General features: G+C 38.8%; 1 protein-coding gene across 2 annotated transcripts; it reads right to left on the reverse strand.

Annotated features, from left to right (window-relative positions):
* Positions 1–827: 827 nt before the first annotated feature.
* SELENOT (selenoprotein T) lies at positions 828–23534 on the reverse strand. 2 transcript variants are annotated; one of them, XM_074298338.1, is made up of 7 exons: positions 23261–23490; positions 23005–23206; positions 6216–6326; positions 5028–5154; positions 3905–3992; positions 3156–3309; positions 828–1567 (listed from the first exon to the last, which is right to left on the reverse strand). In XM_074298338.1, exons 2-6 carry the CDS (start codon positions 23136–23138, stop codon positions 3191–3193), a joined length of 579 nt encoding a protein of 192 aa, XP_074154439.1. In that variant the 5' UTR covers positions 23139–23206; positions 23261–23490; the 3' UTR covers positions 828–1567; positions 3156–3190. The 2 variants fall into 2 exon arrangements, with proteins under 2 accessions (XP_074154439.1, XP_074154440.1); XM_074298339.1 differs by having other exon boundaries at positions 23005–23534.
* Positions 23535–25209: the final 1675 nt, after the last annotated feature.

The following is a 25209-nucleotide window of genomic DNA, read 5'->3' on the forward strand; positions in this document are numbered from 1 at the left end:
CCTCTGAATGATTTTCTCAATTTTCCTAATTCATAAAATTGGAGTAGGCCAATGGTTTTGCTCATTGGATTACTGATGTCATATTCAAAATCTAAATCACCAAGCTAGTTTTTATTCTTTGGCAATCTGATGAATTACTTTTAATAAGTGTTGAGATTTCATCAGTAAAAGACCAAAACCAGCGAAGGGCCAAAGCAGAAAAGAAAAATGAGCAAATCATTAACTTACACTTCTATTGTCAAGACTAATCATTTGCTAAAAGAACTGTTTTCATTAGCATAATTCATGCCCATTAAAAGTAGATGTTAGATTTGAATTTCAAAAATCTGCTTTAACATTTTCCATCCTATTTTTCTCTACAGGATCTAAATTTGGTACCTACATCAATGTACATCTCACCAAAGGACAGTTTTTTTTTTTTAAATCAATCTAACAAATAATTGCCATCAAGTATTTAAGTATAAAAATAGAAATCTAATCTGTAAATAAAGTAGAACATTAGAATTCCTTGAGAGGAAACTAACAGGAAAATCCTCTTGTAATTTGTTTTGTTTTCACATGTATTCAAATAGACCATAGATCAGATTTTATTCCTACAAACTAAGGGAATCTAGGAAAAGCCTGATACAACATGTTTATTATCCTATTAGGTAAATGGATAGTCCCAGTAGCCAAGCTGTAAAGGATCCTGAACAAGATAAGCAATTCACCTAATAGAAAACCTGAGGTATCTTGAACAACTCGATTGTGCATTCTCAGATTTTCTTTAAGCAAAGAAAAATAAAGATTTAGGTAAGCAATTATTAAATATAATGTTTAAAGGCACATTACACAGGAAATGAAAACTTTTTATTTAACTTAAATTTGCTTAGTTTTATATTTAGGATAAGTATAAAGGCCCAGTTAATCAATTCATTAGACTGGTCAAGGCAAGACACTTGAGCTAGACAATAGGATTTAAAAAGCGGTGGGTCTTTTAGTAGTTCTCTTGTAATCACAAAAATGGTGTTGTACTCAGGATATATATATATTTTTCCATAATCTAGTATAATGCACTGTTCACAATTTGCAATATTTTGAAAACCATACAAACAGGACATAACCAAATTAGAGATGTTTGACAGACTTTTGTAAAGTACTTGGGAATGTCAGCTATTTTCCCAAATATCCATTCTAAACTACAAAAAGAACATAAATTCATATAAAATCACAACAGATGTAACAGACATCTTTCAAGGAAAAAAAATCAGATATTAACTCAATTTGCCACTTCCCCCCCCCAAAGATGACTAAGAAATAAAGTTACAAGTAGTAATGCCTGCATTTTAAAACAATTAACTGGCTGAATTAACCCTTTAAAAAAAATATAACTATACAGTATTATTGCACTCCATGAATGTGCAGTATTCCAAAACATGCCAACCCTGAAAGACTGTCTTGCATTGGAGGTTTTCCAAGTTCAACGGGGCTGCAAATTAAGCATCTGGTCTGCACTAACAGCTTGCTGTCTTCAGTACAGGCCTTCATTGGCGCCAACCACGTTGTTCTCGAAAAAATCCATTAATGCCTGAAACACAGGAATAAAAAAGAAGTGTCAAAGTGCTGGCTCCAGAAAGCCGCCCTCGGCAGCAGAGACAAGGCAAGAGGAGGAATCAACATGGACCTTCCAAAGCCAAAGCGTGCTCACTGCCGAAGCTGTGATTTGTGCTTGTGCACAGGGAGGCTGAGCCTGGCGTCCCCCACGTGGGTCTGTGCTGCTGCCATAGGTGTCCTCCGGTCACCTGCAGCCCCAGAGCAGGCAGAGCTCCCCTTTGGCAGGGGAGCAGCCCACTTCCTTTTCTCATCATACACTTTCCTGCTCCTTGGCATAATCTGGCATCAGCGAAACCCTTCGGCCTGTTTTTTCCCCACTCTACAGCTCTCCATCCCTCTCCCTATCACAGGTGTCTGGGTCCTTTAAATAGGTTAGCACAGTGCAAACAGGAGGTTTGAGCAGCCTGGAAGTAACTTCTGTGTCTAGGGACTCCCCATGGGTGGGATCCTGGCCATATTGAGATAGCTTCGTAACAGGAGACGGCTCCCTCTCTGACTGGCTATGTGTGTGACCTCACAGACCCTTCTTAAGCCCACTGCAAGGAGGTCAATCTCTTTAAACTGAGGTAGCTTGGCCCAAGTGTTAAGGGGCTTGATAGTGAACACGTAGGTCTCTTGCAGACCAAGTGTTCACTTGGGAGTTAACAGGTCAAGGCATCATGTGAGCAAGTATAATAAAGATTTTAAGTTTGCACATGGCTGTTCTTGAGCATGCTATTGGTTATCAAACTATGATTCAAGAAATTGTAGCCAGAGACCTCTGAAGGCCTCAGAGAAGACAAGTGGGATAAAATTAGTTGACACTGCAAAGGTCAGTGGTCAGAGGATTCTTTGACACCCTGGGAATTAGGAGAGACTGGCAATAAAAAATACTGAGTAACATTAGGGCATTTGCAAATGAAGTGACTGCCCAGGGACTAAGTAATAAACAGTATTTTTCACACGGGCAATTTCGATATTTTGGAGGGTGTGATTCACACCTACAAGGCATCAGTAGGAGGAAAATTAAGCTTAAGATGGTTGAAAACTATCATGGACAAGAATGGTAGATTCCACTTGTAGTGGTTAAATGTGGTTCACCATGTCCTTCTTCAGCACATTTTACAGATGAGGAAACTGAGGCAGACAGGGTGAAGTGACTTGTCCAGAGTCACACAGGTCTTACCTCCCCAGTAGCCCTACTAAACTTCCTTATTAAGCAGCTATTAAACAGACACTTCAATACCATGATCTATCATTCTTTAACTATCTATTACAAAGTAATGTTTTTATAAGTAGGTGGCAGATTTTATCCACATCTACCAATTGGGCACGGAAGCACCTGATGATTGTACTGAGAGCTCGTTCTCAATCTAGTTATAGGGAATAAGGCAATGCTAAGAAACCTGAGCCACAAGGGAAGAACAAATACAAGGATAATCTGTCAAGCTGGCAGACTCAACAAATGATCTTTCTGCGTGTTAAGAATTTCCATAAAAGACCTTAAAGAATCAGACCATTAAAAGTTGAATCCAAGTGGAAATACACATGCCCTGTCTTGGATGCACATTTTAACTACTTACAAAAGAGTTTTCAGGGCTGAAAGATGGGGCTATGATCAATGATGTGGGATTGAATCCATATGCACATTGAGCTTCATTTCGTTGTCAAGAATCTGAACGAGCTGCTGCATGGATGGGAGGTGACCAGATTCCAGCTTTGACCATACTGGTACATCTACAAAAAGAATAAAATCCAAATAATTAAAGATAATTCTATGGTTAACCGAATTTAGAAAATCTTGATACTCTATCAAAAAAAAATTTTTTTTTCAATACACTTCCTTAAATACTTCCTGAAGCAACCTGGTGCCACAGGAGATGGAGGGCTAGACATAGAATCATTAAGACTAACTAAAACTGAGTTCAAATCCAACCTCAGAAACTTACTAGCATTGTGACCCTGGCCATGACATTTCTAACCCTTATTTGTCTCAATTTCCTCATCTATAAAATGGGGATAAAAACAGTCACTATTTCTCAAAGATGCTATGAGGATAAAATGAAATAATAATTATAAAAATGCTAGCTATGGATATACACTAATTTTTGATACAGAGGATGAAAAGGCTGATAAAATTCACAAAAACCTCAACAGTGTCCTTTCAACCAAGATGGTAGTACCCTGCCCTTAATAGTATTAATAGGTATTATTTTCTTTTATTGCTATGTTAGCGAACAATTTTCTTGTGTTATAATTTATGACAGACAAAACTTTTATTATGCTTGATGTTGACTGAAGATTAAAATAATATAATTTATTTAGAACTCACCATTTAGCGTTATCTCAAATGCACCTGTTGACATACACTGGTTCTCAATCATGTTACTTAGGAAGAAAACCATCATACACGCATAGACCTAAAAGAGAAAAAGAAAAAAAGAAAAAAAATCAGAGTTATTACACACAAACTATTATTTTTATTCCCACCATTCAATTATATAGTAAGGAAATTTTTTTTTAAATGTCAGTACTAATTCAATTAAGAAATTCTAAGAAAACCTATTTGATATTTATTGAAAATAGATATAAAAGGACTCCATCAGTCCAAGAAATTCTAATAAAAGAACACTATACATGGTTCACTGAACATCTTTTAAAAGTATTCACAAAGGAATAGTGATGCAATAGTCAGCAACTTCAGGCAGAAACCTGTTAAAGGGGTTTTAAGACTATTATTATAAGACTAAACATAACCAGTTTCACATTTCTAGCAAACATCATATGCTCACATGAGAAAAATCACTTAGAACAATAGTCACTGACAGCTACAAGCACACTCTGCCCACATGAATGCCAACCCAAGAGCCCCTTCTCAGATCCTACTGAAACAGCTGTAACTCTCAGGTTCTAAAATTCAGGCAGGGCCAAGGAGATTCCAAGAAAGAAAGTATTTCTTTGCTGTCCAGAAGGGAGTTTAGGCAGTTCTATCCCAGTAAGAAGTTAAAGAACAAGATGGGTTTCTAAAGGCACAGGCAGCAGGAAACTTAGTATTTCAGAAGAAAAGATCAATGGGATAGGATGAGAAAAAAATAAATGATAATGAATATTTCTAAAATTTTTTAAGATTCAGAATGCACTTTGCTCATGACAGTCACATTCCCATGAGATAAGAAGTACAAGCATCATTAATTATCCCCTTTTTACACAGGAGCAAATTGAGGCTCAGATCTTATGGGTCACGCAGGACTGGATTTCCTGCATCCAAGTCAAAAAGACTCACAGTGCCTGTCCTTCCCATGGCAAGAAGAGAAATCACCAGACTCTGAGAACACTGAAATCAAACAGAGAGCAGCAGCCACAGTGGCATCCCTCCGCTGAGCACCAAGCTCTCCCAGCAACAATGCCACCCCACATTTCCACTGTCAACTCAATAGGAAGAATCAATTACATACCTTATTTTCTTGGCCCCACTGCCAGATACTTGGAGCCTGCATGCCAAAGAAAGCAAAAGGGTCCTTGCCAACAATTATTAAGCCTATTAATACTAGTTTGAAGACTGACAGGAAAGATGCTATGTGTCTATCAAAAGAAGAGAAAAATTCATTTTTATTATAACGTAATAACCATCAACAAACATTCAAAGACACAACTAAAATTACACATGAAATTATAAAATTTGAAAACTTTCTAGTTTATATTAAATATATGTGTATATGCCCATAAAAACAGTAACAAAATGCCTTGTTTCCCATGTCCTGTACTGTGCTTTTCTTTCCTCTTATGCATTATTCTGGATTTTGTTGTTGTTATTGTTCCTATTTAGGGCTTTTGTCAGTATATTCATAGGGAGTTGTTCCTTTCTCACTATTATGTTAAAAATACATAAAATATTTTTAAAAGGCATATATGAAACTGCAAGGACCTGTAGCTCCTGGTACAAGAAGTCTGAGGCAGTGACCCTTCTATCTCAGAGGCAGAGTTCACATTTAAATGAAAGGAAAAAGGCTAAAAAAAAGATAAGCAAAACAGCAACAACAACCAAAGAATCTGAAAGGGAAGATCCAAGACACAAACACAGAGAGGACAACAGTGTCAAAACACCTATAGACAACACTATCAGAACAAACAATCTTGAAAAACTTAAAAACTCTGATCAATACAATGACCAACTATGATTTCAGATGCTAACAATTACTTGACAAAGAAGTGATAAGACACAGTGTAAAATTAGTCATATATTTTCCTTGCCTAAATAGATTTGTTAGGAGTGTGTGTTTTTTTTTTCCCAATTATTGAAGCAGGGTAGGAATAGGTGGAAGTGAGACAAAATAAAAACTTATTAAAAAACAGAATGAAAAATAAAAAATTTTAAAATGTATGAGTAAATTGTTTAAGCAAAATTCCATTTTGAAGAGAATTATGTTTAAAAAATGTAAACAGTAAAAATATTCTACTTAATACCATTGCAGTGATAAGGAAAAAAGTAAAGAAGATGAAAAAAAAAAAAAAAAAAAAAAAGCAAGCTAGTTTAAATATGACCAAAATATTGGTTATCAACTGACTTTAGTTAAATTAAACCAATCCATTAAGTTTAGAAGTCAATTTCTTTATTTCTTATCAATTTAATATAATGTACTCACCTATATATTGGTTGAGGGAGGTAATTTTCTCCTTCTATGCGGATGTCTGGGTACCGCTGGCTAATAACCCGCATGTACTCCTCAAACACCCGCCTATAGCCTCAGGAAACACTATAAGAGAAAGAAAAAGACATTTCTGTTAAATGATTTAGAACAATTTACCATGATTTATCTTGGCACGGTTGTTAAAAGCTCAGTAATTACTACCTCTGTTAATATCAAATGGTTCTAGTTTAAACATATTAAATAATGGACTAAGGCCAACAATGGCTAGGCAATAAATCCCTACTCATCCTTCCTTTCTCCCTAAAAAGAATATATATTTTTTAGTTTTCTCGAAGTGTTTCAATAAATAAAGCCTTCACATAAATTATAGCCTTTTGGAGCACTAGTTAACTTTCATAGAGGATAAAGCAAGGGAGAAATGCTATAAAAGTTCATTCCATTCTTCTGAAATTTAAGCTTGGAAGTGTTGAGATTCAAAGTACATAGTTCTGCAAATGACTAAGAAAAGAAAGTGGGGGGTAGGGAAGGATAAGAACATGGAGTAGAAAAAGACAATAAATTGGCGGGGAGGGGGGGGGAGGAGGGAAAAATGTTTGTGTTCCAATTTTATAGTACAAAGAATACCAGATTGAAAGTCTGGACTTCCAAGATCTTCCACTAATCAGTGATATGACCTTCATGAAGGGATATCTAGCTAATTACATTAGATAATTCCACCTCTAAGACTCTAATTTGTTCTACAAAAAGATAATAAAGAAAATTAATCTAGAACATAGATGTATAAAAAAGGAAATCAGTATCAATTAACATCCTCTGGCTTTGTAGTAAGTCACCAACTGATTACCTGATAGTTATTATGTGATGTGAAGAGAATGGAAAGGTAGTGGAGAACAGTATTATCAATTCAATTCTATAAACATTTACCATGTGCCTATCATGTGCCAAGCATAGGAAATATAAAAAGAATGGAGAAAACAGAAATGGGACCAATACACATGGAAAATACAGATTGTTCAGCAGAAAGTCCAGTAGTTTTAGAAATGTACTTTCAGGTCATGAGGATATCATTTAACAAGGGGGTCATTAATTGAAATTCTATTATAATCTAGTCTAGCTTTAGTCTGGAAAGCCTAGAATAACTCAACAGATAACAGCCAGTTCAGGAGCCAACATACAATAAAAAGAGCTGGAAAATGACTTAGACCTAGACCAATCTCCTCATACCGGTATACCTGAGTTAATGAAATTCTAGATGTAGAATTTATATCTATTAACATATTTACTAACATTTAAACACTGAATTTTAATATATTATCCACTTAAAAAAATATTTAAGCTATGCTGATCTATATTCTTAAAGGTTAACAAAAGCTTTCAGAAATAATTCTCTAGATATTTTATATTTACCTAACATAACCTAGTTCAAACTCAAGCAATTCAATCAAAAGAATATTAAAAACAATGTTGTTACACTACTACACTACTAAGGCATTGAAATGCAAAGACAAAATAAAGAAACAATCCCTAAAATTCTACTAGGAAGACAAAATGATTGAGGCTTGGTGTCTGCTTATATTTAGAGTTTTCGTTAAGTCCCCTGCTGGGCCAAAGGACTGAGGAACAGTGGGACTGGGATAGGACATGGTGTGTCCTAGGGGAAGGAGAGATACAGTACACAGCTGGGGTTGGTTCCGAACACCCCAAAAAAGTTGAGATGCTTTGAGATGCAACCCCAAAGGCTGTGATCAGAGGGGATAGGGTCAGAAAGTGAAGAAGGTAAAATCAAAGGGGGGGAGGACTAAAATTACCCAAGATCCCCAAAAAAAGCAAACTCAAAGACATTGAGCATAAGCAGGTAAACATTAACAGGAAATATGGACTCTCCAGTAAAAGAGTCCAGGAACCTCTGAATACTGAAAAATGAAAGAAAATGATCCAAGACCTCATGAAACAGAAGAGCCTAAGGAATAAAAGAACATGGAATAACAACACACTGTTTCTGAGTGGTTAAAAAAAAAAAATGACAATTAGAAGAACAAAATTTATGATCTGCACAGGAAAATAATGGTTAGAATAGAATAGAAATATATATTGGGCAAGCAAATACAAAGCAATCTAGAATAAAAGAAGCAAAAAACAATGAGTCAAAAAAAAAAAAATAAAAAATAAAAACTCACTATACAACAAAAGCATCCTGATGTCAAAGCATGCAAAGTCCACCTAAAGATCAGGGTCTCCCAGAGGAAAACAAGAGGATGAAAACCCTTAACATTATAATGAAAGCACTAATAAAGAGAACTGCCCAGAACTTTTGAAATGAAAATGAAATGCCAAATGAAAAAGTTCATAGATTATTATCTCCAGAAAAAACCCAAGGATGCAAACTCCAAGATACATAGTAGTTAAATTTGACAACTGATTTTAAGAACAAATTCGGCAAGTAATGAGGGAAAAGGCCTTCAAATACAAAAGAAAGGAAATTTGACTGTTTACCATACCCTAGCAAAAAATGACCAAAAAATGGCAAGTCATTGGAGAGGAAGTGGAATGACACTCTAATGCTTTGTTGGTAGGACTGTGAAGTAGCACAACTACTTTAGAAAGAAATGTGGAATCACATAAAGGGAATGAATCAGACTTCATTTCTGAACTTATACTCAAGGAGGCCTTTGATAAGAAGGTCCCTACAATTCCAAAATATTTGTGACAGAAATTTTTATGATAACTAAAAATTAAAAACAAAGTAGATGCCCATCAACTGGGAAATGGCTAAACAAATTGTGGTATGTGAGTATAATGGAATATTACTGTGTTGAAAAAAAATGATGTGTGTAATGAATACAGAGAAACATGGAACTGATAGAGTGAAGTAAGCAGAACAGAGAAATAATACATATAGCAAATGTAACAATGTTATATGTCATGTTATATATATACCTAAAAGTTGAAAATAAATAATAAAATAGATTCTAAGGGTCAAGGAAGACTCCAATGAGGAGATATGAGAAGACACTTTCATCTCTCCCTCTGTGGGGGTAGAAGGTCCCCACATGGCACACATGGCATATATTTTTAGTCTGATGATAGATTTTACACTAGCTGACTCAAGGATCTGAAACATGGGCTTGCATTGTATTTAACGATACAATGTAATCAATCAGCTGTGTTGATGTTTTCCCTCTCTAAAAAAATATTTGTTATACTGAATGGCTCTCTGGGAAGGATACTTGGGATAACTGTGAAGAAAGAAGTCATCAATTTAAAAACATTAAAAAAAAAAAAAAAAAAGAAATGAAATGAAGTGATAGCATAGAAATTATAATATTGGGTAACACTGTAACCCAACTTTATGATTTCCGTCAATGAAAAACCTGACTTTATTGTGCTTAAAGTGATTTGTTAATAGAAGTTAAATATTAAAAAGTATATTGTGGTCCAAAGTTTAAAAAAAGAAGTAAATGTATTATGAGTTTTCTAGAAGAATCTCATTGACTTTCCTTTCAGTTAATCATTCCTATTACAATTCAGGAAATACCAGTACACTTTTCCTCAAGCAATTTTTGCTTCTTAACTTTCTCTTCTGACACTTTTTGGTAGGAAGGTAGAACAAGGAGAAAGGCAGCAAAAGTTACTTGAAATAAAGCAAAGAGTCTGCAAGGGGGAAAAATTGTTAATTGATTAACTTATTATTGGTAATTACCCACAAAAGTTGATTCCTGTCACTAAAATGAATTTTATGTATTATTCTCTTCCTAAATTAAACCATTGAAATATTTTGATTCTGTAGCTCTTACATACTTCTAATATCATTATTACTTCAGTACATGCATTTTTGGGTCCTAGTCTTCTAATACTCATAGTAAATCAGTCTGCTTTTGTCACTCCCAATTAGTAAAGACCAAAGACTTATTCGTTCTTATATAAGAAATGAAGCTAATTCAAATCTAGAAATAACCTATTTTCCTTCCTTCAGCAGTATTTTGTTGTTTAGAACAAAATATTGCCTCAACTAAGCAAGATTTTAAAAAATAAATAAATAAAGTGCTGCAACATGGAGAAAAGTCTTTGAAGGCAGCTCATGATTCCATTTCACATTTCCTTCTCCTACCAAGTTTGGAGCCAAAGCATTTTTGGTTCAAGTGAATGAATGACACAGAAGCTACAGTAACTAGATTTTAATTGTATCAGAGTTGTGTCAGCTCTCTGCTACCTCTGCACTTAAGATTTACAGTGTTAAAACAGGAGAAAATAAAAATGAAAATTGGGAGGGCAAATGGAAACTGAGCTAACTAGCTCTAAAGCTAATAGCAATAATTCTTGTTTGCCCTCATGTACACACACTCAATTGAGCTCTTCCTTTTATTAAATTGTCTGATACCTTTGCAGTAGTAATTACAGTTTTAATAAAGGAGAAAACAATTTGGACAGAACAACTATTTAGGGAGGATGCCTTTCCTCTTAAAATTGGGGCACAAAGATCCCAAGAGCTGTAAAGACTCTGCCAAATCCTGTTCACATCTCACTAATAATCCCTTTTATGACATCCCCAACAAGTAGTCATCCTACTACTGCTTTAAGACTCCAATGATGGTTAACTCATGACTTCCAGAGGCAATGCATTCCATTTGGGAATAGTTCTAATTATTAGGAAATTTTTTCTTATATGAGTAATATAGTATTTGAAAAAAGGATGGCACTATGAACTGATGCTAAGTGAAATGAACAGAACCAAGAGATCACTGCACATGGCAACAGCAATATTATACGATGATCAATTCTGATGGACATGGCTCTCTTCAACAATGAAATAATTCAGACCTGTTCCCATGGTCTTGAGATCAAAAGAGTCATCTACACCCAGAGAGAGGACTGTGGGAACTGAGTGTGGTTCACAACATAGCATCCTCACTCTTTTTGTAGCTGTTTGCTTGCATTTTATTTTCTTCATTATTTTTTATTTTTTTTTAATATAAAAGAGGAAAATATGGGACTTAATTATTTTTAGGGAAGCTTTTGCTGCATTTTCCAAAAATATATCTTAGAATGTTTTGACAGTTATTCAGTGAAAAATCTAAGCAGGCCCAGTGGAGGAGGTAGTACAAAAACTTGGGGTGGTGTTAGCTAACTGAAAGCCATGGAAATAGGGCCTTACAAGTGATAGTGCCATCCAACAATTAAGCAGAACTGATCATTATCTGAGACAGAATGTAAGCTCCATGATGCTTGTGCGTCTCCAGATCTCCCCTACACTAAGTGCTTAACACATGTGCACTGAATTTACATTAAAACAAAGCATTCTACAGACTTGTAATGAATAACTTCCTTACACCCCAAGCACATAACAAATTTTTCCTGCAATCTCTGTAACTTCTCATTTAAAGTATTCTTTTTACTTTCTTGGCTTCCTTTAAGTCCCAGCTAAAACCTAACATTCAAGAGGCCCTTCCAGATTACCCATCATGCTAGCCTTCCCTGTGTAGATTATCCTCAATTTATCCAGGATTTATCTTGTTTGTTCATCACTATTTGCATGCTACCTGCCTCACTAGGCAGAAAATAGAAAACTGTCTTTTAATTTTCTTTGTATTCTTCTACTTAGCACACTGCCTGACATATAATGGATGCTCAATAAACACTTGGTAATTTGACTATTTTTAATTTTTAAGAAAGTAAGAAAATGCTAATACTAGAAAACAGGCTTAGGAGAATTAGCTTCCTCCTTAATTCTGCTAGTGATTATATTATAACTTTGAGAAAGTCACTACACTTCTTCAAAAACCCAGATTTAGAACCATACCATAAACATTTGAAAAGGACTTTATAAATCCTAAGGCCTAACTAAGTTCACTAAGAATTTGTTAGGTGCCTACTACATGCAAATCATTGTGTTAGGTGCTAGAAATACAAAGACAAAATCTTAACAGTCTCGCCTTCAAGAACCTTGCAGTCTCTGGGAGAGAGATTCTAGGAGGAGATGAAAACATTAACACCTGGGGGAACCTTGATGGAAGCCAGGGTCTCCAAGAAGTAGGTGAAAATAGTGTGCATTTCAGGCACAGAGGATGGCCTACACAAAGGAAAGGAAATGAGAAATGGAACATCCTCGATGAGAAAGAAATAGGCCAAAGTGAGAATACAGAACATAGAAGAATCATAGGAAATGAGTTTGTACATCAAGATAGGAAGAAAACAGCCTTTAAAGTACTGTTAATGCCAATCAGAGGAATCTGTTTTTTCCCCCAGAGGCAAGGGGAAACAATGACAATTTCTTGAACATCTGACAGGTGCCTTTTAGGAATGTCAATTTGATAACTTCGTTGAGGATGGATTAGAAGGGGAAAGACTGAAAGCAAGGAGACCAATTAGGAAGTTATTCCAATAGTTCAAGGGTTAAGGGCCCTAACAAGGCTGATAGCTGTGTGAGTGGAGAAAAGGAGGTATATAGGAGATATCACAGTTTGAATTCACAAGATTTGATAACTAATTGGCTAGAGAGGATAAGGGAAAGGGAAGAGTTTAGGATTATTCCATGCTTACAAACCCAAGAGCCTGGAGATGCCCTTCACAAAAATAAGCAAGTTAGGAATTGTAGTTGGGTTTAACGGGAAACATAATAAGTTGTATTTGGACATTTTGAGTCTGAGATGCCTATACATATCCAGAGATGTTATCTAATTCTGCATTCTCCTTGAACCTTCAATATTCTCTCATTTGTACCTTGAAATATTACTATTATCTTTCACAGATGTTCTAGATACCAATTGATTTGGGGTTCCCTGCCCTAAACTTAGAGTCAGATGCCCCAGAAGCATGTGCTAATGTTTTTAACACTGAGAACCACCTTTAAGTTCTGGAATTAATTCTTTTAACTCTCAAACATCACTTCACACTTGTACTAGTTCTAATCTCTTGATAGTTTGTCACAACATTCTTGGGAGGTGACAGGAATACCATCAGTCAAATAAGATACAGACGGGTTCGATACTGTTCCGCAATAATTAAGCAGCAAGGCTAGGAAGTTTTCTTAGCTGACTTGCGGGGTTTTTTCTTTGCAGGAGAAAGGGAAAGTCGCCCCTCTTTTTTATTCTGCACATGTGTTCATTGCTCTTGGCAAGCTTAGTATAGAAGCAGAGGGCCTAAGTTTGGTCTTCAATGGTTTAAGATTGATAAATGAAACTGGAGGCAACAAGATTATTTAATACTCAACTGGTATGATGGAGGTAGCCTTACACTTCTTTCACTGTTTTTGTAATCACGTTTACTTCTTTAATTCTGAGGCAAGTCTACTTCCATACTTTTGATCATTATATGGTATTGTGTGCCTGCCTGTAAAAAATCTGGAACGTAATTCTTGCTGAGCCAGGGTGTCCCACAGACACCAGTTTCTTTTAGAAGACATCCAGGGAGCCTTGCCCTTAACCCCAAGTCTTTCTCTCTGCTTATTTTGATACTTCACTACTCACTACACCCCAGTTAGGGGGAGATATTCCCCACCCCTGACCTTTTTGGCTCTAAATTTGCTTAGTTTCCTCTAGTCAGTGAACAGTCCCAATCTGTCAATAACCACTTCCTCGTCAATTGCTACTACCATTGTTGCTAGATACCTTGTTTCTTCCCTTCTTATCCTTGCCATAACATGGTCTAGACCACTCCAGTTTGTTTTCTGGTATTTATTCACAAGGGAAAATTGCACATAAAAATCCTAGATAATATATCAGAAGTACACATAAAAGCATAGCCAGACTATGCTAATTAAACTTGACATGAGTCTCATTGACTCACCTTGGCCCTCATTATCCCCCCCAGGAGCCAACAATATTGCCTGTTGCAGTCCCAATAATAGGATGTTTCCCATCAAAACACCTCTCTGTTGATGTAGGATGCAATCTCAAGAGCACTCATTTATCCATTCTACAATTCTATGCTCATTTTCAAACAACCAATATTATGACAGACTTTTGTTGGGGAGAGAGGACCTTGTGAGAAGTTTCCTATTTTATCATTTCCCAAAAGGGGATATTGAGAACTATTAAAATATTACTAAAATTTTCCATATCCAAAAACTCAAAATAATTCAACTATAACCCTTAGCAGATCATAAAGTTCACACACACAAAAAAATCTTTCTTTGACCTAATTTTTTTTTCTCTTCTATTCCTCTATTGAATCAGCAGCATCTAGATCGAATAGCTTAATGTTTTTCTTTGTAGGAGAGGATTACAGAACATCATGCTTAAATTATTGCGTGCATAACTCTGGAGCCAATGGTACCACAAATATAAGTGTTTTTGTTAACCTTATGTTCTCTTAAGCAGATTAAGAGGAAAGAGGTTGAAACATCAACAATGATGTTACAGATAATCTGAAACAGAAGTTGATACAAAATAACCTCTAGATTTGCTATGGGGCAGGAGGAAACATTCTTGCAAAGAATGCTATTTTCAAATATGACAGAATAAAATGTGGAAAAGTGGACAAAAAGGAGATTGCTATAAACCATCTATATTTTCCTCAGTAAAATAAGAGATGAGATATCCTTAGCTGAAGAGGGGAAATGAGGAGAGAGGAAAAGATTTGGAATAATTGTTCTGGAGATTGTTACAAAAAAAAAAAAAATCATAGAAGAATAAAAGAACTGTCATACAAAAGCAAGAATCCAATTGAGACTAGATAACAAATTTGTATGTAGCCCAGTTGACATAATTACATGACTTTCTCCTGTGCTTAGCAGTACTTGAGCAGAAGTGACAAAAAGAAGATCATGATGGGGAAATTCAGATTTGGGGCCTGGTAAGGCATGACTGACATTTAAAAACTGCTCATGATCCAAAAAGCAATTAATAAGCAGGATGATTATACTATATACACTGTAATTACTGACTTGTTGGAAGAAATGGTATAAAATGATTTTGTGAAAGGTTATGTGTCACTGGGAAAAGAAGTAGTCAGTCATGAAGTATAGACAAAGCAAGCAATGACATGGAGAGAATCTAACCACTGTGCTAATAACCCTAAAACAATAAAAGAACCAGAGGCCCTCCTCCTTCTCCTCCATATTGGCTCAATCTGTTGTGGAAAGATATACAAAAATAACAGTATAAAGCCAGGTGGGTTACCCAATGTCATTTTCTAAAGCAGGTGAAATGGATTTATTGGGTAACAAGTGAATGGATGGTTTTCTAATACAGATTATAAAACCACACAGAAGCAAGCTACTGTAGTGAGAGGAGACTTCAACTACCCTTTGACTTATCTGCTGTAAGTCAAAGTCTGTTAAAAGCAGAAACTGGATTAATTCTTGCCTTGCAGTGCTGACAGTTTCATCTTGAAGACAGAAGTAACAAGGGAAACTGCTGCTCTCACTCAAATGGAATTGTGGGTGTAGGAATGGCATGAAACTTAAGAGAAAATGACTTTATCTAAGTTGTAATAATAGAAAGGAATAAAAACATCTAGCATCCTCTGGCAGGCACCTACCTAGACATTAGGAAAAGTGATTTCGGAAAATTCAAAGAAAAGATCTATATGATCGTATGATTACAGTATTGAGTGTGTATGGATCATGGCAAACATTTTTAGAAGGAACTGACTTTTCAGTCATGACCAGGAGAGAGGCAAAGCATCTAAAGCAAGGGTTCTTAACTTTGGTTCTGTGCAATTGTTTTAAAAAAATTTTTGATTCTGAAAATGGATCTATAGTTACCAGAGGGGTCCATGACAGAAAAAAGTTAAGAATCTCTGGTCTAAAGAATTCATTGTAGATAGCAAAGGAAGATCTGAAAAGCTCAGATAAGAAAATGCACATACACAAAATGAAAAGGCATTTATATAGCAACTGAAGACTTTCAAAGTTACTTACATACATATGATTATTCCCATTTTAAAAGATGGGGAAAGTGATACTCTGAGAGGTTAAGGCACGCACTTAAAGTCACACTGCTAGAGTCAAGGATGGAATTCAAAACCAGACAGATTTCTCCCATGTGCTATCTAGCATTCTACCAATATATCCCACAGCCTACTGAGAGGAGGCAAAACAAATGATCAGGACAGGCATGGCACTATAACCAGTCTGATAAGCCTTTTCCAATAAGAATAATGTGAAAGACTAGAGAAAATCTGGATATTGTACTGGTATGAATTACAATCGATAAAAGAGAAAATTCCTAGTAGTACAAAACACAAAAACAAACAAAACAAACCAAAAAACCCAACCTCAAAGGCTCATAGAATTTAAAGCTGAAAGGGAACATCCAGCCCAGCCTTCAGATAAGTTTAAATCTTTTTCAAGGCCTCTTTCTCCTAGGAGTTCTATCTAGAATAGGCAAGACAAGCCTACAGAAAACAAGCTGACTGCAATGAGAAGGCAGCATAACACTGCTTATACACAGTGTGCTTTACAGATACAAAGGATGTTATTATGAACATAACACTTCATGAAGTAAGTAGACAAATGTCTTCATTCTAAGATGAAAAAAATGATGTTCAAAGACACTAGTGACTTGTTCAAGGTCACACACTAGTGAGGGGTAAAGGGGGGGGGGGAGGGAGGGCCAAGCTTTATGATAGCCAGCACACTGTCTCATTCCTCTACACTGACCCAACTGTACACACACTGGAGGAGAGAACAGAATGTAGCAGGGATGGGGAGTGGCCTACTCTTAGCATCCCTCCCACTGGGGAAGCCCAAGGAGATTCTGAGGTATCTGAATGAAGTCTTACACCTAGAGGGTGAACCCCCAGGGAATCAGGGAAGAGGGTAAGAGAGCAGCAGCTCATTTTAGGATGCCTAAGTAACTGGTCATTTAGAGAGAGCAGGTCCAACTTCCATAGTGATTACTATGAGGAATCACTGCACTTCCAGCCCCTGCATGAAAGGAAGACCAGGCTCTTTAAAAAACACAAACTACTATGTGGAAATGTCACTGGTGTTTCTTTCAGGCACTGAACAATATCTTTCTTTTCCATCTCAAATTTGATAGCTCTGCTTAAGCTAAATGATATTTATCTTTTCTTGCCTCTTCCTACTACTAAAACTGAAGTGAAACACAGATAACATGTGGACTAAATAGCCCACCCACCAGAGGGCACAGTGTGGAAACAACATGATTGCAGATAAAGGAGCTTATTTGAAACTGCTGTCTTATTTCCTGAAAGAACTTCAGCAAGTTACTCAGTAGCTCGGCCTTCTTTAAAGGCCCTTTGCCCCTGCCTTGAACTATGGATGCTGGGAAGCTGGGTCTGCTGCTGGAGCACAAGATGGAACCACAGAGGAGTCACACCTATCTAAGAGAGTTCTATCACAACAAATTCAAGTCAAGAGCAATAAATAGCTTGAGATCAGTGGCACAACCTCTTGTCGTTGGAACAGCAGGCAGTTCCCAAGAACTGGCTTACAAATGCCAAGCCAGCCTTCTGATTCAGCCATCACTTGGTAAATCCCTTAGCCTCCAAGACAATGATAAACTAGTACACTGAAAAGCTACCATGTTCTCTTAGGTGTCTTTTCCCCTCAGAAAGATAGCAGAGAGAGGGGAGAGCTGTATGACTTTGGAAAGGTCACAACTGTTCTGGCTCTCACTTTCTTCACCTGTAAAATGCAGAAGTTGAACTAAATGATTTTTAGTGCCTTTAGTTTAGTTCTAAACCCCAAGACATAACAACTTTTTAAAAAATCATTTAATTCCTATTTTTCATCAGTTTTCTATGTGTGTAGTTGCAAAGAAATGTCGTGAGATTCAATTTTTGGAAGGTAAACATTTTTTCCTGAATCTTTTACAGAGCCTTAGTAGTACAGACATTTAATAATGTAAGACATGCAGGTCATGATTGATGTGTAATATTGCCAATTGCAAGGCAGATGTTAAAAGCAAACTCATGTTTTCATATTTCTCCTAGAAAGGGAAGGAATCTCAAAAGACAAAGAAATCGGGCAAAGACTGCAACAAAGAATTTCCCAAACTCATTTGGCTGCCCACCACTTTTGGATTAAAGGAAGCAAAAAGGTGTTAATTTACATTAGGAAGTATTTTCAAGTGAATATTAACATATATTTTCTATCAGTTGGCAAGTTAATGTTTATTGTTGTTTAATCATTTTTTTAGTCGTGTCTCTGTGACCCCATTTAAAATTTTTTTGGCAGAGATACTAGAATCTTTTGTCATTTCTTTCTCCAGCTCAATTTACATATGAAGACACATAACAGAGTTAAGAGACTTGCCTAGGATCACCCTGTAGCTTCTGAACTCAGGAAGATAAGTCTTCCTGACTCCAGATCTGAAGCTCAATGCCTACGGAGCTCCATATCACATGTGGAACATACTAACATACTGGAAACATTCATAAAGGATGAATCTTTTATGGGAAAAATATGTATAAAAATAACATAACATGATCTGCCACCTAGCTGCCGGAAATTAATGTTAGAGGCTTTTAAAGGTAATAGTGGTACTTCAAAACCAATCAAAACTTTTAAAACATATCCTTTAACACTCTGCAGTAACAAATTTTATATTTTTTAAAAGAAGCAAAAAGCATCTCCTATAGATACAGTTTAATTCAATGCTACAAAGTTTGCTTTTAGAAAAGTTGTTGCATACTCTAGCAATGTTTAAAAAAAAAATTAAATCCTAATATGAAAAGTGTGGCAGCTGTCACTTTCTATGAGATTCAGTTATTGAATTATTTTTGCCATTGTCCTTTTTTGAGAACCAAAGTCAGTAGCAAGTTACTGACAGATTGAGTTTCTCAACTCTAGAAAATAAAAATATTTATCCATAATAATTAATCTAATCTCCAACATTCCTCTGCAACTATCATTTGCAGTGCACCTGCGCCAAATAGACTCAAAGATGTCAATCAAGATGGGAGCCTTGGCATGTCCAATTTAACCCCTCAGCTTACAAAGAAAATGATGGCTAAACAAGATAACAAAGGTAATAAAACGGGCAAAGCTGGCATCTGAATCAGGCCCTCAGACTCGAAGTCTGACAATCTTTTCACCGTACCACATATTGATTCCGTGGCTTCTATTTTTGTGGTTTTCCTAACATTGACAGAAATTTTTAAAATCTGTCTTAAGAGGTCATTCCATTGATCAACTCCTTTTAGGAAGTGTTTTTCTGGAAGTCATAAATAGAACAAATAAAAGGATTTCAATTCTCAATCTCATTAACAGTGTTTTTTAAATGTTAAAATGAGATAGTATTTGTTTTGAAAACTTGGTAACTAAAAAAGCTTAACACTCTGAGCAAGTCAACTTCTAAAAATCATAAGTAACTAAATAACCATCGCCTCAAAGGGAGAATAAAAAAATTATATGACCAATTGTATATCTTTAAGCTGCAACAGTTATATACTTATGTTATATAAGTTATATAAAATGTTATAAACTTAATTATGTAAACTCTTACATAATTTGCAGAAGGAAAAAAAAAAAAAAAAGGTTCTGATAATTGTATTATAAGTCCCTTACTATCTCACCCTGACAATTAAGGCTTTATTAATGTCAAATAAATGGCAGGGATCAAGGCAGTAAACAGAAAAGCCCCTAACAGTGCCTACTTTAGTTTTTGTTTTTCTTTCTCTATACCATCTTAACTAGTGTGTGAAATATATTTATGCATAATGAAATACACTCAATACAGAAGTTTTTTAACTAAAAGGAACAACTGGTTATACCCCTAGTTCAGAAAATCTATTTTGAATGAAAATTTAAAGCTCAAAGAATTTCAATTTTATTTTCCTTATATAAAACCAATGTCGCCATCAAAATTAAACCTTAACTTCATCCCTCCACAATTTACAATTAAAAATAAAGTACTTAGAACACTATAGCTATTTGTGGCACTTAGCAATGATCAAGACAGAAGACTTTTGCCTTCTTTTAAAAAACAACAACAGCCTATGTCTCCCTCTGGTCCCATTTGTGTGTTGTGTTGCTATGCTGATGTAATAGCAGTACACCAGAGCAGTATTATCAACAGTTGGAAAACAGTAACATGAAGTTCAAAACAAATTGACTATTTCAGCCAAATACAAATTGCTCAAAAATTTAAAACCCCTGAAAAGCAATTTTAAAACACTGTAAAGTATTTGTATGTTTCGTTTACAGAATTTATTTGTAATTAACAACATTTAAGTCTCTATGACTTATTAAAGTTTCAAGTGAAATTGATGTGGGTTAGGGTTAGTAGAAAGAGTCCACTTGATTAAAAATCACAAGTCCCAATCTGCCACTAGTGGTCATCCAGGGTAAGTACTAAAATGTTTATCCTGGGTATGAGGAGACTGGATCTCCCATTTCTTTAGAATAGGGGCATCCCAATAAGAGAAGCCCTTCCACCAATACAGAGCAGGTATGGGCAAGAAGGTGAAAGGACCTGCCTGTATACCCAGCCAGAATATGTGAATCCAGGCCGCTTATCCCCTACAGCATGCTGTAGAAAATCTGTTGTTCATTCACTGCAGTCACAGCTGACTCTTCTGTGAAGCATTTGGGATTTTCTTTGCAAAAATACTGGAGCAGGTTATCATTTGCTTCTGCAGCTCATTGTAAACTTACTCCAGATGAAGAAACTGAGGCAAAGACAGCTAATGAGTTGCCCACAGTCACACACTGTCAGACACTATCCATTATACCATCTACCTGCCTCAGGGTGACAGGTGCCTACCAAGTGGATGTGAATTGACTCAAAGACTTCTAAAAGAGGGCTTGGGGGCCTGTCTGCCCAGTGGCTTCCCAAGAGGCCAAGCTGTGCCTGAGCTGCCCGTGACCTCAAGTCCTCCCCAACCTAGACCAAGTGGGAACCACCACACTCCCACTTCTTTTTCTTCTCTCTGGAGCAAACAATCAATGAGTGCAGCAAGTGAGAGCTGGGCTCCAAGCCTTACCCTCCTCCCATCCCATGGGCAGTCAAGAGACCAGAATTTCAGGCAAGTTACCCCTCAAGGCACCATGAGGAGAGAGCAGGCACCCTGACTGTTTGTAAAGAGCATTAATGTATTTTATATCTTCATTAGGGAATCTCTTAAGCAAGAAATGTAAAGAATGAAATAGTCCTACACCTGTTTATGAAAGCAAAACACAAACAAAAATGCCTCCAAGCCCATGGACAGGCATCCTATCAGAGACAGGAGTTCCAGGACAAATTACAAAATGGAGGTGCAATCAGACACTGCTCTAAATTGCTCAACAGAGGCAAAGTCGAAAGTCACTCCTTGGGACAAATTTCCAAAGCAGTAAAGCCACCTATGGCTTCAAAAGCCTCACTGGGGACAGAGTTCAGCACTTAAAATCCTGCAGGAAAAGCCAGCCAGGCATGCAGTGCTCCCTAACAGGTAAACATTCATTTACAACCATTTGCATTATTACATTATCTGTTACATTTTACGGGGGTGCCTATAAATATGACAGGGCAAAGACTAGAAAGAAACTAAACAAACTGTAAAATGTCCAAAGGGGAAACCACAGAGCACGGGTGGAAAAGTCACGGTCAATTTCCTGAAACAGACTTCACCGTATTGTTAAAATGAAAATTTACAGCCCTAATATTTTGAATGCTTAGTTTCTATCATAAATATGGGAAGAGGCTTGGGTTTGTGTTTTTCTCTTCCTACTGAAAAATAAAAGCAGATGAAGGCAAAACCAAAATGAACTTAAATAAGAAAATAGAAACAAGGAATTAGAGCTACAAGGGCCCTTAAAGATGCTTCAAGCAAGCCCTCTCTGTTGGGAAAGAAGGAACAGAGCAGGCTTCTGGGCAAGGTCACAAGGTAGGCACCAGAGCAGTTTCCCCGCTCAAGGTGGAAGTGGAGAGGGGACTCCCGGGGCTGTCTGTGCTCAAGCCCATAATTACCCGGATTCTAACCTTCCTCGGGCCTGGTTTGTGCGGATCTGTCATTTGAGCAGCGCGGGGAGGAGCGGGGCTCGCATGTAAGTTTCATTCAGAAGAGTAAAGGAGCATTTCTGTTACCTGACATTTTGTTACAAAGTCTGACCTGGGGGGAGGCTGAAGGGACAGAAACTTAGGGGCAGAATGGAAGCGGACGAGCCTGCAGATTTCTCTGGCTTCTCGCTCACGGTTTTTGGTGTTTTGGTACTTTCATTTCCTCACTCACCAGAAAAGCCAAGAGATAAATGAATAAATATATAAATGAATGAACCGAAGCCCGCTGGGTGTGCGCTTGCACTAAGGGCCCGGTTCCCTTTCCGCGCCCCAAGAAGGAGCCCCGCTTCCGAAGGCAGGTTTGGTTTGCGGGGGTGACCTTGGCTGTCAGTCCCTTGGGTCCCTTCTCTAGAGGGGAGGGGGTTGGACTCTCGGTGTTTGGAGGTCGTGGCCTCTGGGGAGGGAATGCACCCTGTAAAGCCCAAGGCCGGCAGAGCAGTTGCCGGGGCTCGGGATGACCTCACCAAGGAGGCAGCTCCGGGGAGGCCGGCCTGGGACCGGACCCCGGCTCGGGATCACCCGGATAGGACCCCAGGAGTCACCCAAGCCATGTCCGGCTGGGAGGGCGCAGACGGCCGCGGGGAGGCGGAACCCGAACCCGGGGCCCCCGGCTGCAGGGCTGGGGCTGCTCCGAAAGGCTCCTGTCACCCACGGAACCAACTGTCAAAGTTTGGAGGCGCCCCCAGACCTGCTCCCCTCAGCAGCACGTGGGTGTAGCCGGCAGCCGGCCCCCTCCCCCACCCGCGTCCTCCTCCGCCGCCCGCCCGCACTAGGCCGCACAGCCCCGGCCTCGCCTGGCTCGGCGGCCGCATCCCTCCAGCCCTCACCGCGCTCACCAGATCTGGAACTTGAGCAGCGGCCCTGTGGCGTACTGCATCTTGAGCCGCTTGCCCGGTACGCCGCCCGTGTCGGCCGAGGTCTCGCCCCGCAGCGCCGCCGCCGCCATGAGAAGGAGCAGCAAGAACCTCATCGTCTTGGTGCCGCAGCGGCCGCCGCTCAGCCCGACACTGAGCAGGGCAGGGCAGGGCCAGGCCGGGCCTCGAGCCGAGCCGAGCCGAGCCGAGTGAGCGAGCCGAGCCGAGCCGAGTGAGCGAGCCGAGCCGAGCCGAGCCGAGTGAGCGAGCCGAGCCGAGCCGAGCCGAGTGAGCGAGCCGAGCCGAACCGAACCGAGCCGAGCCGAGTGAGCGAGCCGAGCCGAACCGAACCGAGCCGAGCCGAGCCGAGCCGAGCCGAACCGAACGGGAGCACGAGCTGAAAGAGAACGCGAGCCGGTTTTAGCGCAGGCGCAAGCGCAGGCAAGAATTCCTCCCCACCTCCCCTTCCGAACCAGGCTTTCGCGCACGCGCAAGACCTCCTCACCCCAAGATCGCCGGAAGGAGAGCGGCACGCAAACTCTGAGCGACGAGACCGGCCCGGCCCTTGAGGAGCACCTTTTCAATAGAAGAGGTGTCTCCTTTTAAGGAGGAAACTTGAGGGGCCCAAAGCTGAGTTCGAATCTTGCTTCAGGCTCCACCCCGTGACCGTGAACGAATCACCTGCGTTCTTTCAGCCTCAGTTTCCTTATCCGTCAAATGAGAATAGTCACCCTCTCAGGCTGGTAGAGGGCGAAATGATTGAAGAAATGTAGAGCGTTTGCCTGAGCAAATGATGGTAGTTGTTATGGATGCTAATTTTTTTGATTGATGGCTAATTCTTTTTTTTCCCAAATCTTGTCATTTCCCACTTTGTTTTTTTTTTTCTTTTTAATTTTTCCTAACGTGTAACATTCTTCTCTAAATGTAACCTCTGGGAGCAGGGTTCCTGGGGTCTCTGGGGCAGTGCAGGAGTCACCGCTCGCGCAGCGGGGTTAAAGTCCACATCCTTTACTTTTTCCTCGGTCTCCTCTCGTTCCCTGGGCCCTGGCTTTCTGGGAGGCCTGTCGCTCTCCTTGGTTCTGAGAGCTTGAGCTCCCGCCGCGGCTCCTCGAGGCCTCCGGGATGGGCCTCGGTTTCGGGGGAGGCAGGAGGCCCGAAGCACTGCCTCTGTCTCCAGTTCTGATTCCGGCTGAGGGGCTTGTGTGCTCTCTTATCCAAGGTGTGAATCCTGCGGATCCTCAGTAAGTACTAAGTACGCCCACCGAAGCAGAGTTCTCCAGAATTAAGCAAAGGACACAAACAATTACGTGCAAATTGTCCAAGAACCAACGCCCAGGTGAAAGCTGCCGGCCGGCCAGGCACTGGGCTAAATTCTGGAAATAATAAAGGCAAAAAGGCCATCCCTTACCTTCAAAAGCTCACGGTCTGATGGAGTAAAATATAGGCTAGATAGATTGCAGATCATCGCAGGGGATCTGCACTAGATCGAGCATGAGAGAGTTCTTGTAGAAAGGTGGGACTTGGAGAAAACAGGACAAAGAGAAGGAAAAAGAAAGTGGAGGCTTGGGGTGGCGGGCCAAGGAAAATACCTAGAGATCACGTGCCCCATCACGTGTCCCATCTCGTGTCTGTGAGCTTACCTCCTCTCACCCTGGATATGCTTGTGCATAGTTATGTGCATCTTGTCTCCCCATTAGAGTGGGAGCCATTCAAGAGACCCTGTTTTTGCCTTTTTTGCCTTTGTATCCCTAGCATTTAGCACATATAGCAAGCGCTTATGCTTTCTGACCATCTTTTTCTCAGTGTATACTGTGGCCATTCTCATAGGGAAGTAGCATGCGTGTACATATTATACACGTGAGTGCATATGCATATATCTCTGTGTATGTGTACATGTAAATTTACATACAAATGTGCATGTACACGTGTGTTTGTTATATGGAAAAATGGAAGAGCAGTATAAACTAGGACCAGGAAAGACTTCACATAAAAAGGGGTGCTTGGACTGAGTTTTGAAAGAAGTGAGGGATGGATTACTTGAGGCATTCTAGGTATAGGAAACTGGCAGTGAAAAGGCATGGATATGAGAGATAGGGTGGGAGGGTGAGAAACACCCTGAGAAACAGATAAAGACCAATTTAATTAGATTGTAGAGTGCAGGAATGTGTAATGTGGCCTGGAAGGTAT

The sequence above is a fragment of the Sminthopsis crassicaudata genome, chromosome 3 (assembly GCF_048593235.1).
Source record: "Sminthopsis crassicaudata isolate SCR6 chromosome 3, ASM4859323v1, whole genome shotgun sequence".
In the NCBI taxonomy this organism is placed as follows: Eukaryota; Metazoa; Chordata; class Mammalia; order Dasyuromorphia; family Dasyuridae; genus Sminthopsis; species Sminthopsis crassicaudata.